At 50.8% G+C, this 13,392-nt stretch overlaps 1 protein-coding gene across 1 annotated transcript; it reads left to right on the top strand.

Moving 5' to 3' along the window:
- Positions 1-698: 698 nt before the first annotated feature.
- A3GALT2 (alpha 1,3-galactosyltransferase 2) lies at positions 699-10,997 on the top strand. Its single transcript, XM_066372097.1, has 5 exons — positions 699-820; positions 6,591-6,674; positions 6,882-6,971; positions 7,240-7,377; positions 9,551-10,997. The coding sequence occupies exons 1-5, from the start codon at positions 798-800 to the stop codon at positions 10,236-10,238; spliced, it is 1,023 nt and encodes a 340-aa protein (XP_066228194.1). The 5' UTR covers positions 699-797; the 3' UTR covers positions 10,239-10,997.
- Positions 10,998-13,392: the final 2,395 nt, after the last annotated feature.

Below are 13,392 nucleotides of genomic sequence, written 5' to 3'. Positions count from 1 at the left end.
TGTTCCTGTTTATGTTTTACACAGAATTTCACAAACCTTTTTTGATCATGATCTATGGTTAAAAAAAAGTTTCCATCCCTCATATATGATACATACTTAAATATATATAATTGAGACAAAAATTTTACAAAACAATATTCCCTTTATGTATAATACATTCTGATATTTTCATTTCAATTCTCTTGCTGTTCAATCTTTTTAAATCCTGGCCATGATCCATGAAACATTTCATGGCCCTTGGATGGATCACAACCTGCGTTTTAAAAATCCCTGCCAAGTATAAATTTGACAGAACTATCCACTATGTTGTGTGGCTCTTACACTGTCCTGGGTGACTATTCCCCATTTTACTGAGGAGGTCAAGGACTTGAAGTTAGTTGTCCAAGATCACAATCAGGAGACCAGTGCCCTGGGGCTCCAGCTGAAGCTCTGTGCACAGCACGGTTTTCCATGGGTAGCCTGACCTGTGGGCCTTTCTCTGCCCAGACCAGAAGACACTGGCAGGGACACAGGATCCCCAGAAAGGAAAGAGGAGTTAGTATCAACTCAGAGCCTCTGGCCAATCAGAGCTGGCCTTACTCAGGGGTTCCCAGTTCCCACCCATTCGGGGGCCAGCTTCCTCCAGCAAGTGACGCTTCTAAGCAGTTCCCACTCAAGGCAGTTCATCCCTGCTTGCTCAGTGGGTGTGGTTCCAGGTGGCCTGGAACTGCTTTGTCCCAGTCACCAGGAACAGGTTATTTGTTCCCTGGTTCAGAGCTGAGAGGGTTCTTGGAAGGCTGTCCCACCAGCTTCTTGACATGGCTCTCAAAGACGGACTCAGGTGAGTGGCGACATAACCAGTGTGTGGGGAAGCTGGGGCAGGACAGCTGACCCGAGAGGAGGCCAGGATAGTCAAGGAGGAGGCACCTCAGCAATCCTGGGAGACGGTGACTCTAAGAAGGAACGTGGCCCACGGGGTAGTGATGGCGGGGAAGCTCTGGGAGATCCTGCAGCCCGTGAGGAGCTGGGTAAATCCTCTTGCTTCCTTAACTGAGCCCCTCAGCAAGCCAGGGAGCAAAGATCTCGAGGCTGCACCCCTCTCCCCACTATAACTGGGAGTTTTTTGTAGTCCCATAGGAGTCACTGTCCAGGATTGGGAGCTTGTTCCCACTTAGAACTGACTGATTTTAACCCCTTCTTGAAAGGAAGGAAGGAAGGTACAGAGAATGGCATGTGGTGGGCTTGAGGGACCACCTTCTGCAGGTGGAGGTGGGGTGGAGGGGGTCCTTTTGAAAATACCTGAGAAAAGAATGTGAAGGTCAAGCAGGGGCCTCATGGACTAAGGGCTCCCAGGCTGGGGCATGAAAAGGGTGGCAGGAGCTGGCAGGTGCCACTGTAGGCCTGGGTCTCAGCACCCTCCCAGACCTGACCATATGAGCCCACTTGCTGCCAGCTCAGCCTGGTTGTCCTGCTTGAGGCCCGGTGCCCAAGATAAGCATTGGGTTGGGCGCAGGCTGGCTCAAAGGGTTGGCACAGCAGTGAGAGCAGAGAGAGGGCCGCACCAGCCTTTTTCTGCTTTGCCGCATAGATGGCATCTCTCATGGCGGACCTCTTGGGCAGTGGTGCCTCTGGGAGCCGGAGAGGCCCTGCTGCGGCCCGCCCTCCAGGAGCTCAGCATGGAGCTGGAGAGTGACGAGAGAGCAAGGCTTTTTGCAGGAGAGACACTGACTTGCAGAGGATGTGAGGAGCCCTGGGAGGAGCCAAGCCTATGGGGAATAACAACAGGGACCGTGGAAGATGAGCCTCAGGTTTGAGCTCAGGCTCGGTCATAAGGAGCCCCAAACGCCATGCTCTGGCTTGGGAGTCAGACAGACCTAAGTTCAAACCTCAGCTCTAACACTTACTAACTGTGTGACCCTGAGCAAGTGTTTTAACCTTTCTAAGCCACAGTTTCCTCATTTGTAAGGAGGAGGTAATCATAGCCTCTTCTTCAAGGAACTGTGGTCAGACTTTCATAAGATAGGGACATAAAACTCTCTGCAGAATGTCTGTCTCAGTATGCTTCTGGGATTATTCATAAAGAACACAGAGCTGAACCTAAAGGAAAATGGAGTTTTAAGAAGTAACCATCAGTTTAGGAGAGAGAATTAAGACAAGGGACCCATTGATTACCTCATTCATTTACTGAACAAATAATTATTAATACTGCCAACTATGAGGCAGGCTCTCGGATTTGGCACAGAGAATCTGAAGTCTAATAAAACTGGAAACTCACGACCTAGTGGGGCAAACAGTTACAGTCTCATTTGGCAAGTGCTAGAGTAGAGGTTTGCACAGGCTCTTGGGAGAACGGGTGTTGGGGAAGGTCAAGGCAGGCGTCCCAAGGAGAAAGCTGGGTGTTGAGGAATGGCTGGGAGCTTGGTGGTGGTTGATAAGAAAAAGGCAGTCTGGGCAAAGACAGAGCTGGGTGGACACAAGGTCAAAGCAAGTCTTGGAAAGTTCACAGGATGGAGACTGAGGCAAGTTAGGAGATAGTTGTAGTAATCCGGATAGCTCAGTGGGGCAGAGAGGAGGGAGCTCTGGGCTCCATGGGGAGGCAAATGCAAAGGAACTTGGTGACTGAATGGCTATTGGGGGAGGGGCCCACCTGGTAACTGGGACCAGTCATGGAGGAAGCAGAAGGAAGACATGATCAGGGAAAATGCAGAATGCAGCTTGAGTATGAGGTTTCTGTGAACACCCAGGTAGACACAGCAGTCCAGGAGACACATGATACCTGAGTCCAGTGCTCAGTGAGGGGCCAGGCTGGACACAGACTCCCGAGTCACTGGTAGAGAGAAGCCAAGGGGTGAAATAGGGTGCTTAGAGAATCTTGAGTTCTACACTTGATCCTAGCCAAAAGGCCGAGAAGCGATGAAAATCCTGAGTTCTAAATGACAAGAAGGGCAAGCCACCCTGGCCAGCTAGCTCAGCAGTAGAGCGTCGGCCCGGCCTGTGGAAGTCCCGGGTTTGATTCCTGACCAGGGCACACAGGAGAAGCGTCCATCTGCTTCTCCACCCTTTCCCTCTCTTTTCTCTCTGTCTCTCTCTTCCCCTCCTGCAGCCAAGGCTCCATTGGAGCAAAGTTGGCCCGGTCACTGAGGACGGCTCCATGGCCTTCACCTCAGGTGCTAGAATGGCTCCAGTTGCAAGGTAGCAACACCCTGGATGGGCAGAGCATCACGCCCTGATGGGCTTGCTGGTGGATCCCGGTCAGGTGCATGCAGGAGTCTCTCTGCCTCCCCACTTCTCACTTCAGAAAAAAAAAATACCAAAAAATGATAGTAAAAAAAAAGAAAGAAAAGAAGGGCAAGCCACGCAAAAGTGAGCAAGAAGGCTGGGAACACAGGAGCCGGGCACATGGAGCATGGCAGACCAGACCCCAGGTGCGGGTTCTGTTCTAAGAGCAGTAAGAAGTCATTGGAAGGTCTTGAGGAGTGGAGAGATGCGTTCTAATATACTATTTTTGAAAGTTCATTACGGAGGATGTATTATTAGGAGGCAGTAGTAGAAGCAAGGAGGGTGGAAGGGGTGCCATGGAGGTTATCCAGACAGTAGCCTGGAGCGGAGTGAGAGGTGAATTCATGTGGATGGAGTGTGTTTGTGAGAGGGTCCACAGGGCTTGCTGGTGGATTGCGTGTGAGGCATGAGAGAGAGGGGGCATCAAGGAGGGACCCTAGGTCTTCAGTTTGAGAAATGGGGGTTAGCATCACGATGTCATTTACCAGGATGGAGGAGACTTGAGTGGGGAGCAGGTTTCTGAGGGAAATCTACAGTCCCTTTCTGGTTGTTTATGTTTGAGATGCTTTTGCAATATCCAAGTGGAACAATCACGTGGCACCAGTGCCCCCAGGTGTCCTCTGTTACTGTACCAATGATGCCCAGATCAGTCCACCAGAGACTCCAGGCCATGATTAGGCCCTCACCCCACTTCCAGGATGGAAGTCTGATAGAGGGTGTGGTAACCTAAAAAAGACATTTGGTCACTTTTGCATAGTGTTGTTTCCTTCTCATGGACCTCCCTCCCCCACTCTACTACTTTCTTTGGTGGATACTTTCTAACACCTCAGGGCCTAGATTGGAGGTCACCTCCTCCAGGAAGCTTTCCTTATTTCCCACCTGCCAAGACCCAGGTGCCATTCTCCAATTTGCCATCATAGCATCTTTTATTTTTATTAGTCACAGCCTTCACTGTGCTGCATCCCATTCAACTGTCTGCGGCTGTCAACTGACCCATTCCCTCTCCTCACAGCCACCCACATCCTCCTGACTCCAAACCTGACGTAGCACTGTGCTTGATTCAGGTTGAATGCATGAATGAATAGAAACTAGTGAACATCTTGATGCATAAAAACTTTCCATTCTGAAGATTATCTCCTTTGAACAGATTCCCAGAAGTTGAGGTTGCTGGATTACAGGGGTTGAAGACGGAAAGCATCAATTCCCCTAGCTAAATAGCTTTCCGGAAAAGCTGTGGCTTTCTCCACTCCCACCAGCGAGTGGAAGCGTGCCTACTTCCCTGTATGCTCACAGCTCCGCTGGTTTTCTTTCTTTTTCAAATGTGCTCATTTTATAGGCAAAACACACTGCCTTGTTCTAATTTGTATGTCTGATTACTGGTGAGGGTGAACATTTTTCCATGTTTGGCTACTAAATGCAAGTCTTGAGGATTCACCTGGTCACGTGATGTGAAAACCAGTAAGGCAGGTGGTGTTTTATGAAATGTTTTGGGTCTGTCTGTCTGGGGAATGGCTGGAAGCATGGAGGTTGCTGCTGGAATGGTCCTGGTGAGAGGTGGGCAGGCAGGGTCACTGTGCAGGCTGGAGGAACAAGAGGGGTGGAAAGGGAATAATAATAGCATTATTATTAATTCTCTGTTCAGGAATAATAATAGCTAAAGTTTACTGAGCTATGACTATGTGTGAGGCCTTGCTCTAATCAATTAGCATGTAATAACTCAATAACTCAATAACCATGACAGCCCTCTGAGGTAGGTATTGTTATTACCCACACTTTATAGACGAGGAGACTAAAGTCCAGGTATCCAAAAACTTGCCCATGTTCAGAGTGCTAATAAGTGATGGAACTGGGATTCGAACCCAAGTGTCTGGCCCCAGTGTCTGTGCTTCTCACCATATGGGTCCAGCCTCTTCAGAGTCGGGCACACAGCAGATATGGGAAGAGCTATGTGGCTTTCTCCACTCCCACCTCAGGGGGATGAGACCCCGAGGAGGAGCTTACTAAGATTCTCAACTTTGGGGGCCCTTCCTGTAATACAACCAGCATGGACTAGCCCCAGAGTCTCCCTCCTCTGAGCCAGGAATGGGACTGCTGCGCTCTGCTGGAGGAACCCAGCCTGGTGACTGGGCCACGATAAATATCTGGTCCCTGACCACAGCTGCCCTCCAAGCCACCCAGTAGCTCATCCCTAAGTCCCAGATAGCTTTCATATACCAGCCACCAAGCCACAAACTTCCCACCTCCCCTCCCATCCAAAGTCAGTCCCGGCCCCTTCCCAGGCTAAGCACCCCAAACCTAATGGTACCATCCCTCTAACCTGCCCAAGGCCATGTGCCCCAGCACTACTAGGAACAGCAAAGGATATATTTGTTCATCTAATGCTCATCAGAAGGGACCTGGTCAGGTAAATTATGCTATTGCCAATCAATGGAAAAAAGGATAAGGATGTGCTTGATAAGTACAGACATGGAATAACCTCAGAGCCGTAATGGTCAGTGGAAAATGCAACACGGAGATAGGCATATCTACTGTGCTACCATCTATAGGGGGGAAAGCAGGAGAAATAAAAACCATTACAAGGTTGGTAGAGCGTCGGCCTGGCGTGCAGAAGTCCTGGGTTCGATTCCCGGCCAGGGCACACAGGAGAAACGCCCATCTGCTTCTCCACCCCTCCCTCTCTCCTTCCTCTCTGTCTCTCTCTTCCCCTCCCGCAGCCGAGGCTCCATTGGAGCAAAGATGGCCCAGGCGCTGGGGATGGCTCCTTGGCCTCTGCCCCAGGCGCTAGAGTGGCTCTGATCGTGACAGAGCAACACCCCGGAGGGGCAGAGCATTGCCCCCTGGTGGGCGTGCCGGGTGGATCCTGGTCGGGCGCATGCGGGAGTCTGTCTGACTGTCTCCCCCCCGTTTCCAGCTTCAGAGAAATAAAAAAAATAAAAATTAAAAAAAAATTCCAAAAAAAAAAAAAAAACCATTACAAGGTTAAAAAAAAGAAGAAGAAGAAGAAAGGGAGAGTGTGATGGGGTGGGGGGGATTTGCTACCATATTTACCACATGGCCTGTCTGTACATATACTCTCTGGAAGGACACACAAGAACCTGGTAGCACCAGCTGCCTCCACGCCGAGGAGCTCGGTGTCTGGGAGCAGGAGAGGCCTTGCACTATACATACTCCTGCATCACTGAATGTCTGTGCCATGTGAAGAGAATATATTCATATTCCAAAAAACAAGTAAAATGAAACATTACATTGCACAGTTTTTCAAGTGTGTGTATAGATAACTGGGTGTATAGAAATATAAATAGTATATTGCTGATGCCCCTCCCCATCCCCAGGGCCTGGAAGAAAACCTTCAGGTGGCTGATCCTCCTTGCTGTTGGCTTCTCAGGGCTGCTCCTGTGTGGGCTCCCTGCATTCAGGTACAAGCCCGTGTCTCCCCACATCCCAGGGGCAGCCCACAGGGGCAGGATTAGCTTGGATCTTTCCAAGTGCCTCCTTGAGGGATGGAGGGTGGCGGCGATCCTGGCCCACACAGTGTCCTGTGCGCTCTTCCTCCTTGTAAGGAGCAGAGCAACAGGGCTTCTGAGCAGGCTCCCTCCTCCCTCACTGCTGCCCCTGCCCAACAGGCATCTGGACATCTTCATCCCCATGGGCACCTGCCCTATAGTCAAAATGTCCCTGCTGAGAGACAACTTCACAGGTCTTCTGCGTCTGTGGTAAGGAGAGACCGTCCCTCCTCTGAGAGTGCCCATATCCGATGTGCTCCAGCATCCCCCCCCCCCCCGGTCCACCCTGGCAGAGCGGGGCATTCCACCCAGCGGCCCAGTGGGTCACACATCTCCTGACCTCTCTCTGTGTTGGTCCTGGGCTGGGGACAGGGTATACCCCACCTGGGGGTCCCTAGGGCCCAGAATGGGGAGATGGCAGTGAACATTGCCCAGTGAGTGGATGAATGGACCTATCTCCCATCCCTGCTCTGGCCAGGGCCCGGCCTGAAGTCCTGACCTGTACCTCCTGGGGGGCCCCCATTATTTGGGATGGCACTTTCGATCCAGATGTGGCCCAGCAAGAGGCTATACAGCAGAACCTCACCATTGGGCTGACTGTCTTTGCTGTAGGCAGGTAAGGTCTGGGGAGGGGAGCAGTGGTGTCCAAGCAGGGAGTGGGGGGGTATGCATGTGATATGAGTGCTGTAGCGCCCTGTTTCTTGTGCCAAAGGATCCCAGGTGATAGAGGAGGCAAAGAGAGCACCCTTGTCTCAGGGTGAGAGCAGGACCATCCTTCCCCTTCCTGTCCTTCCTGGACACCAACACTGTGGAGTCCACCTAGCACAGGGAGCCAAGGGCTCAGAACCATGTTCTAGAAAGAACCATCCCAGGGCTGATGGTCCATCTGGAGGGACTGGGTTTGTGGTGATAAAATGATAGCATCTTTCAGATGAGGATGGTGAGAGCAAATGAGCGAACAGAGGAAATGGCCCAGCTGCAGTTAGTGCCCCCTGGAGGTCAGTGGCTCCATGTGGGCACACAATAAGGGGAGGGGAGGTTTACTGAGCAAGCCTGATGGAGGAAAGGGGCTGGGGAGCTGAGGGTTTCTGCAAGGGAGTGAATCTGAGCTGGGCAGAGAGGGAAGTAAAGAGAGGGTGATGCTGAGAAAGGGGTCCAGACCAGAGCACTCAGTGGGGTAGGACGGCTGGAGAAGGAAGATCTCAGAAGTGGGCTGGAAGGATAGGGGCTCACAGAGTGGGACAGACTAGTGACCAAGCTGAAGGAGTAGACATGGAGCAGGTGACTGAGGAGGGTGGAGGTCAGAATCACCACAGGAGAGCAGGCCAGTCGAGGAACTGAGGGGCCCCCAGGTATGGAGAAGGAGCCTAAGTGGTAGGTGAAGAAATTCCAGGGGCACTGACATCCCCAGCATGGCTGTGTGCAAAGGGGACTCCTGGCTGACAGTGGCCATTAGATTCTGTAACCCTAAGTAAGATACACAGAGGTAGAGTTCAGGCCAGTTAAAGGAAAGGTTTGTAATAATGGAACAGACTGCTTTGGGAAGGTAGTGAGAATTTTTCATCCAGAAAGAAGTATCAAAAATGTGGGGAAAGAATTCTGCCCTCAGATACCCAACTTCAACCCCCACACTATAGAAGGGAGAGAAAGCCAGGAGGGCCCATGGTGGGTGAGGGGACAAACAGGACCAACGGCTGACCCCCAGGTCAGGTGGGCAGAACTGTTAGTCTCTCCCAGAGCCTTGGTGTCTCCACTTCCATTCTGGATACTAAGCAGGGTGTTCCTGCACCAGCCCTTGGGGTCAAAATCTCCAGGTCGAAAAATTCCAGGGTCTTGAGGTCCCAAATTCCAAGGTTTTGTGAGTCTAACACTGTGGGATGCTGAGGCTCCCAAGGTCTCCGATTCCAGTTTCTCACAGATCTACCAGGAATAGAGCAAGTACAGGTAAAGGTTCCGGCACCAAAGCCAAGCTTGGTTCAGATCATAGCTCTGCGACTGACCAATGGTATGTATGCTTGCACTAGTTACTAAAGCTCTTTGTTGCTCAGTTTCTTCACCTAAAAACCAGATAATAATAAATGGTGAGGATTAAATGTGATAACATACATTGATTTAGAACACTATCTGCCATATGATAAACATTCAAAGATATTAAGTATTATTATTATTTCAGAGTTTTGGGATCTCAAAGTCTGTTAATAAAAAGTGTCCTATATCACAAACGTTCTGATTATCTATGTAAGGAATTATCACGAACTCAGTGACTTAAAAACAATTTATTATCGCCATAGTTCATGATTTTGTGCGCCAGGAATTCCAACAGGACTCCACAGGAAGCCCTCCTCACTGCTACCCAGTGCCTGGGTCTCCATTGGGATAGCAAAGGCTGCGACATCCAATTCTAGGATTTATGGAGCGAAGGCTCAGTTCTCAAGAGACAAAGGCTAACGCTGCCAGTCCTTCAAAGGCCAGCACAGCTCCACTTCCCTGGGACTCAAAGCAGTCAGGGAGAGTCCGCGTTCAAGGGAGGGAAGACAGGGCCCCCGAGGGCAGGGGTAGCAAACAATCTGCAATCTTCTTTAATCTGCTTGCACGATCCTGCAATTGGAGAGTTCAGGAGCCCCAGAAACTGAGGTTGCAGGATTACGAGGACCGGAATACGGGGGAGCAGGAAGCCCGAGTTGGGGAGGGGAAGGGAGAGGAGAAGGGGCGAAGGGGATAAGGAGGGCGGTCAAGGCCGCGCGGGGCACCGCCCCTAGGCTGACTCGGAGCCCTGCCCCACCCTGTAGGTACCTGGAGAAGTACCTGGCGCGCTTCCTGGAGACCGCCGAGCAGCACTTCATGGTGGGCCAGCGCGTCGTCTACTACGTGTTCACCGAGCGCCCGGCCGCCGTGCCCCGCCTGTCGCTGGGCCCAGGCCGCCAGCTGCGCGTGGAGCACGTGTTCCGAGAGCCGCGCTGGCAGGACGTGTCGATGGGGCGCATGCGCACGCTGCACGCGGCGCTGGGCGGCCGGCTGGGCCGCGAGGCGCAGTTTGTGTTCTGCATGGACGTGGACCAGTACTTCAGCGGCCCCTTCGGGCCCGAGACGCTGGCCGACTCGGTGGCGCAGCTGCACGCCTGGCACTACCACTGGCCGCGGCGGCTGCTGCCCTATGAGCGCGACGCGCGCTCGGCTGCCGCCCTGGCGCAGGGCGAGGGCGACTTCTACTACCACGCCGCCCTGTTCGGGGGCAGCGTGGAGGCGCTGCGCGGGCTGACGGCCCACTGCGCGCGGGGCCAGCAGCGGGACCGCGAGCGCGGCCTCGAGGCGCGCTGGCACGACGAGAGTCACCTCAACAAGTACTTCTGGCTGTACAAGCCCGCCAAGGTGCTGTCGCCGGAGTTCTGCTGGAGCCCAGAAATAGGCCCGCGGGCCGATATTCACCGCCCGCGCCTGCTCTGGGCGCCCAAGGAGTACAGGCTAGTGCGCCAGTAGGAGCCAGGGCCAGGCCTCGCCTGGGGCCACCTGGGCTCCGGGAGGGTGTGAGTGTGGAGTGAGCTGAACAGCAAGGTGAGGCCCTGATGCCTTTTGGGCTCCTTCTGGAAGCACCTTGGCACTTTGGCGGACCAGGAGAGGGAGGATGAAAACAGCCCAATACCTCCAGTATATGCCCAGTCAGGAGGTGGGAGGACGACTCCCTGGCCTGAGTGTTTTGTATCTGAACAGACAATGTTGTGGCTGGACCTGCGCGTGTGGTTCTTCCTTGATTGCATAGATGCCTTTTAGCAGAGACCATCAGGACACTGAAGAGAATGAAGATTTATTACTTACAGGACCTGGAAATTACACAGCACACGTGAGGCCACACAGCAAGGTCTCAGGTATAGAGAGAAGGTAGGTAGGCCTTGTGTTCCTGCTTTTTTTAGGATCGAGGGTGGGACTCTAGGGATTCGTGGACTCACCCTATTGGTGAATTCAAAATATAAGAGGAGGAATTTAAAACGCAGGAAGAGGAAAAACAAGTAGTCAAAGTGGCTAGTCATTAAAATCAACCAAGATAAAACAAAGGAGCCTCAGTGAGGGAGTGTGGCTGGGTTCTTTTCTTTCTTTCTTTTTTTAAACTTTTTCCTTCTATCTTTATTCTTTTTATTATTTATTTATTTATTAAGTTTATTGAGGTGACATTGGCTAATAAAGCCATACAGGTTTCAAGTGTATAACTCAATAAAACATCATATGCACACTGCATTGTGTGCTGCCACCCTTTCCCTGTGGCTGTTGCCATACTGTTGTCCATGTATTGTGTGTGTGTGTGTGTGTGTGTGTGTGTTAATTTGGTGTCTTCCTGCCTAATGACTTCCAGTGCCTAGACCCCACTGCAATTAAGAGGATGCTTTGAAAAGTAACTTCCTAAGGCAGAAAAATACAGAAATTCAGAAAAAGGTACTTGCTCCCAGGAATGCTGTGCTGAAGTTTCTTCCGACTGAGTGGGGCCACTGCTGTGGCCTGTCTCAGCAGAGCCCCTCCTTGCGCTCCAGCCCCTCCTGGGCAGGTGCCACTCGTCCCCCAGCCCCTCACTGAGGCTGCTCGTTGGCCCTCCTCAGGGCCCAGCCAAGCAAACGGTAGGATGGATGGCTGGTCCAGGGCTGGGGTGCACTTGCATGTACACACACAGGCACATAACCAGTACAGCAGGAGAGTTTTTCCTCGCTTTGTGGGCAGGATTAAGGGCTCTTAATTAAGTGCTGGGGTGCGTGTACAGCCTATCAAGTGTTAGTAAGCCTGCCCTCCAATTTCTAATAAAGAGCAGGAGAAGGAAGGGTAATTTATATAACCTCTCAGAATATAAGAAGTATTCACATGATGCAAATAAACCAACATCTTACATGTTTTGGTTTATAGGACTTCAGTCTATACCCCTTCTGTCATTTAGTCAACCATAGTCATAGAGCACCTACATGCTAGTGTTTTGTCTTTTGTTAAATTCCTCAGAGTATATGCAATTTGTTATATGCTAGACACTAGGGCCACAAAGATGAGAAAGTAGAGGTTTGCCCCCCCAAGGAGCTGACCATGTACTGACCACATGCTGACCAGTGCTGCCACATGCTGTCCATGTGCTGGGCTAAGCCTCCCTCAACCTGCTATCTTTCCCGGTGAGGAAAAGGATGCAGAGACTTATGTCACCTTCCTGAGGCCACATATCTCTTCAGGTGGCAGAACTGAGACCTTCAGTCTCCTCTGCACCCCAGGTAGAGGCCATGCTGCTGCTGGCACCTGTCTCCTGGGGTTCCTGAAGGGTGAGCACAGCCACCAGCACTGACACCAAGATGTGTGGCCACTGGCCAGAGGCACTGGCCCCGGATGGTGGCAGGACAGTCATGAAGGTGTTCCCCTTTTCCTGGCTCTGCCCATGTTATCCTGTGTCCTGTGGGGCGATCAATAATTTCGAGCGCCAGCAGGTCCTGTGTCACCAAATGGCGAACATCAGGATAACTAAGGATGGAGCAGTATATATATTGCTTAATCCCTTTGCCTTTTTTTACCCATCCCCCCTCCTCCCCCCTGAAAGCCATCCGTCTGTTCTATTATCTGCTTCTGTTTCCATTTTGTTTGTCTGTTAAATTATTTTGTTGATAGTTTCTACTTATGAGATCATATGTATTTGTCTTTCTCTGACTGGCTGATTTCATTTAGCATAATAATTTCCAGGTCCATCCATGCTGTCGCAAAACGCAAGATATTTCTCTTTTTTACAGCCAAGTATTCCATTGTATAAACATACTTACAGCTGTTTTATCCACTCATCTGCTGATGGGCAGATTTCAAGGTCTTGGGCTGTTTCAAGGTCTTGGCTATTGTAAATAACGCTGCAATGAACATAGGGGTGCACATAGTCTTTCAAATTAGTGTTTCAGGTTTCTTTAGATATAGTCCCAGAAGTGGGATGGCTGGGTGAAAAAGCAGTTCCATTTTTTAATTTTTTGAGGAAACTCCATACTGTTTTCCACAGTAGCTGCACCAGTCTGCATTCCCACCAACATTGCACAAAGGTTCCCTTTGCTCCACTTCTTGCTAACTCTGGTTTGTTGATTTATTGATGATAGCTATTCTGACAGGTGTGCGGTGATATTCATTGTGGTTTTAACCCTTTGAGTAATGAGTTTTTTTTTTCATGCTCGCTGACCACTGGGAGTGAGTTTTTTTTTCAAATAATGAAATTAGTTCCAGTTAGTTTTATTTATTTTTATAATTTCTTTTTATTTTAGTTTATTGTGTTTACAGAGATTCTAGTGTCCCCCTGAATGCATCCCCCCTCCCCCATATTCCCCACAACATCCCCCTTTCCCTCCTCCCTGCAACACCCTCCCCACTCCCCTCCAGGATTTGCTTTTCTGCTCTCTATAACGTTGTGTTATGTGTATATAATTTCAGCAGTCTCTTTCCCTCCTCTGATCCCATCCTCTCATCCTCTTTCCCTCTGTCCGCTTTCCTTCTTGTCCCTTTGATCCCACCTCTTGTCTCTATTCCGTTCCTCAGTTCACATTGTTCATTGGATTCTTCACATGAGTGAGGTCATATGATATTTTTCTTTCTCTGCCTGGCTTATGCATAATAGTTTCCTGGTCCATCCATGTTGTTGCAAAAG

This window comes from Saccopteryx leptura, chromosome 3 (assembly GCF_036850995.1).
Source record: "Saccopteryx leptura isolate mSacLep1 chromosome 3, mSacLep1_pri_phased_curated, whole genome shotgun sequence".
NCBI lineage: Eukaryota > Metazoa > Chordata > Mammalia > Chiroptera > Emballonuridae > Saccopteryx > Saccopteryx leptura.
This window is presented reverse-complemented; position numbering and strand designations above follow the sequence as displayed.

Bases quoted from the DNA above. Each gene is read 5' to 3' on its own strand.
- A3GALT2 (XM_066372097.1), top strand. From the start codon at position 798: ATGGCTCTCAAAGACGGACTCAG. The intron at 821-6,590 runs GTGAGTGGCGAC...CCCCATCCCCAG, and splicing joins GCTCTCAAAGACGGACTCAG to GGCCTGGAAGAAAACCTTCA. The intron at 6,675-6,881 runs GTACAAGCCCGT...CCTGCCCAACAG, and splicing joins TGTGGGCTCCCTGCATTCAG to GCATCTGGACATCTTCATCC.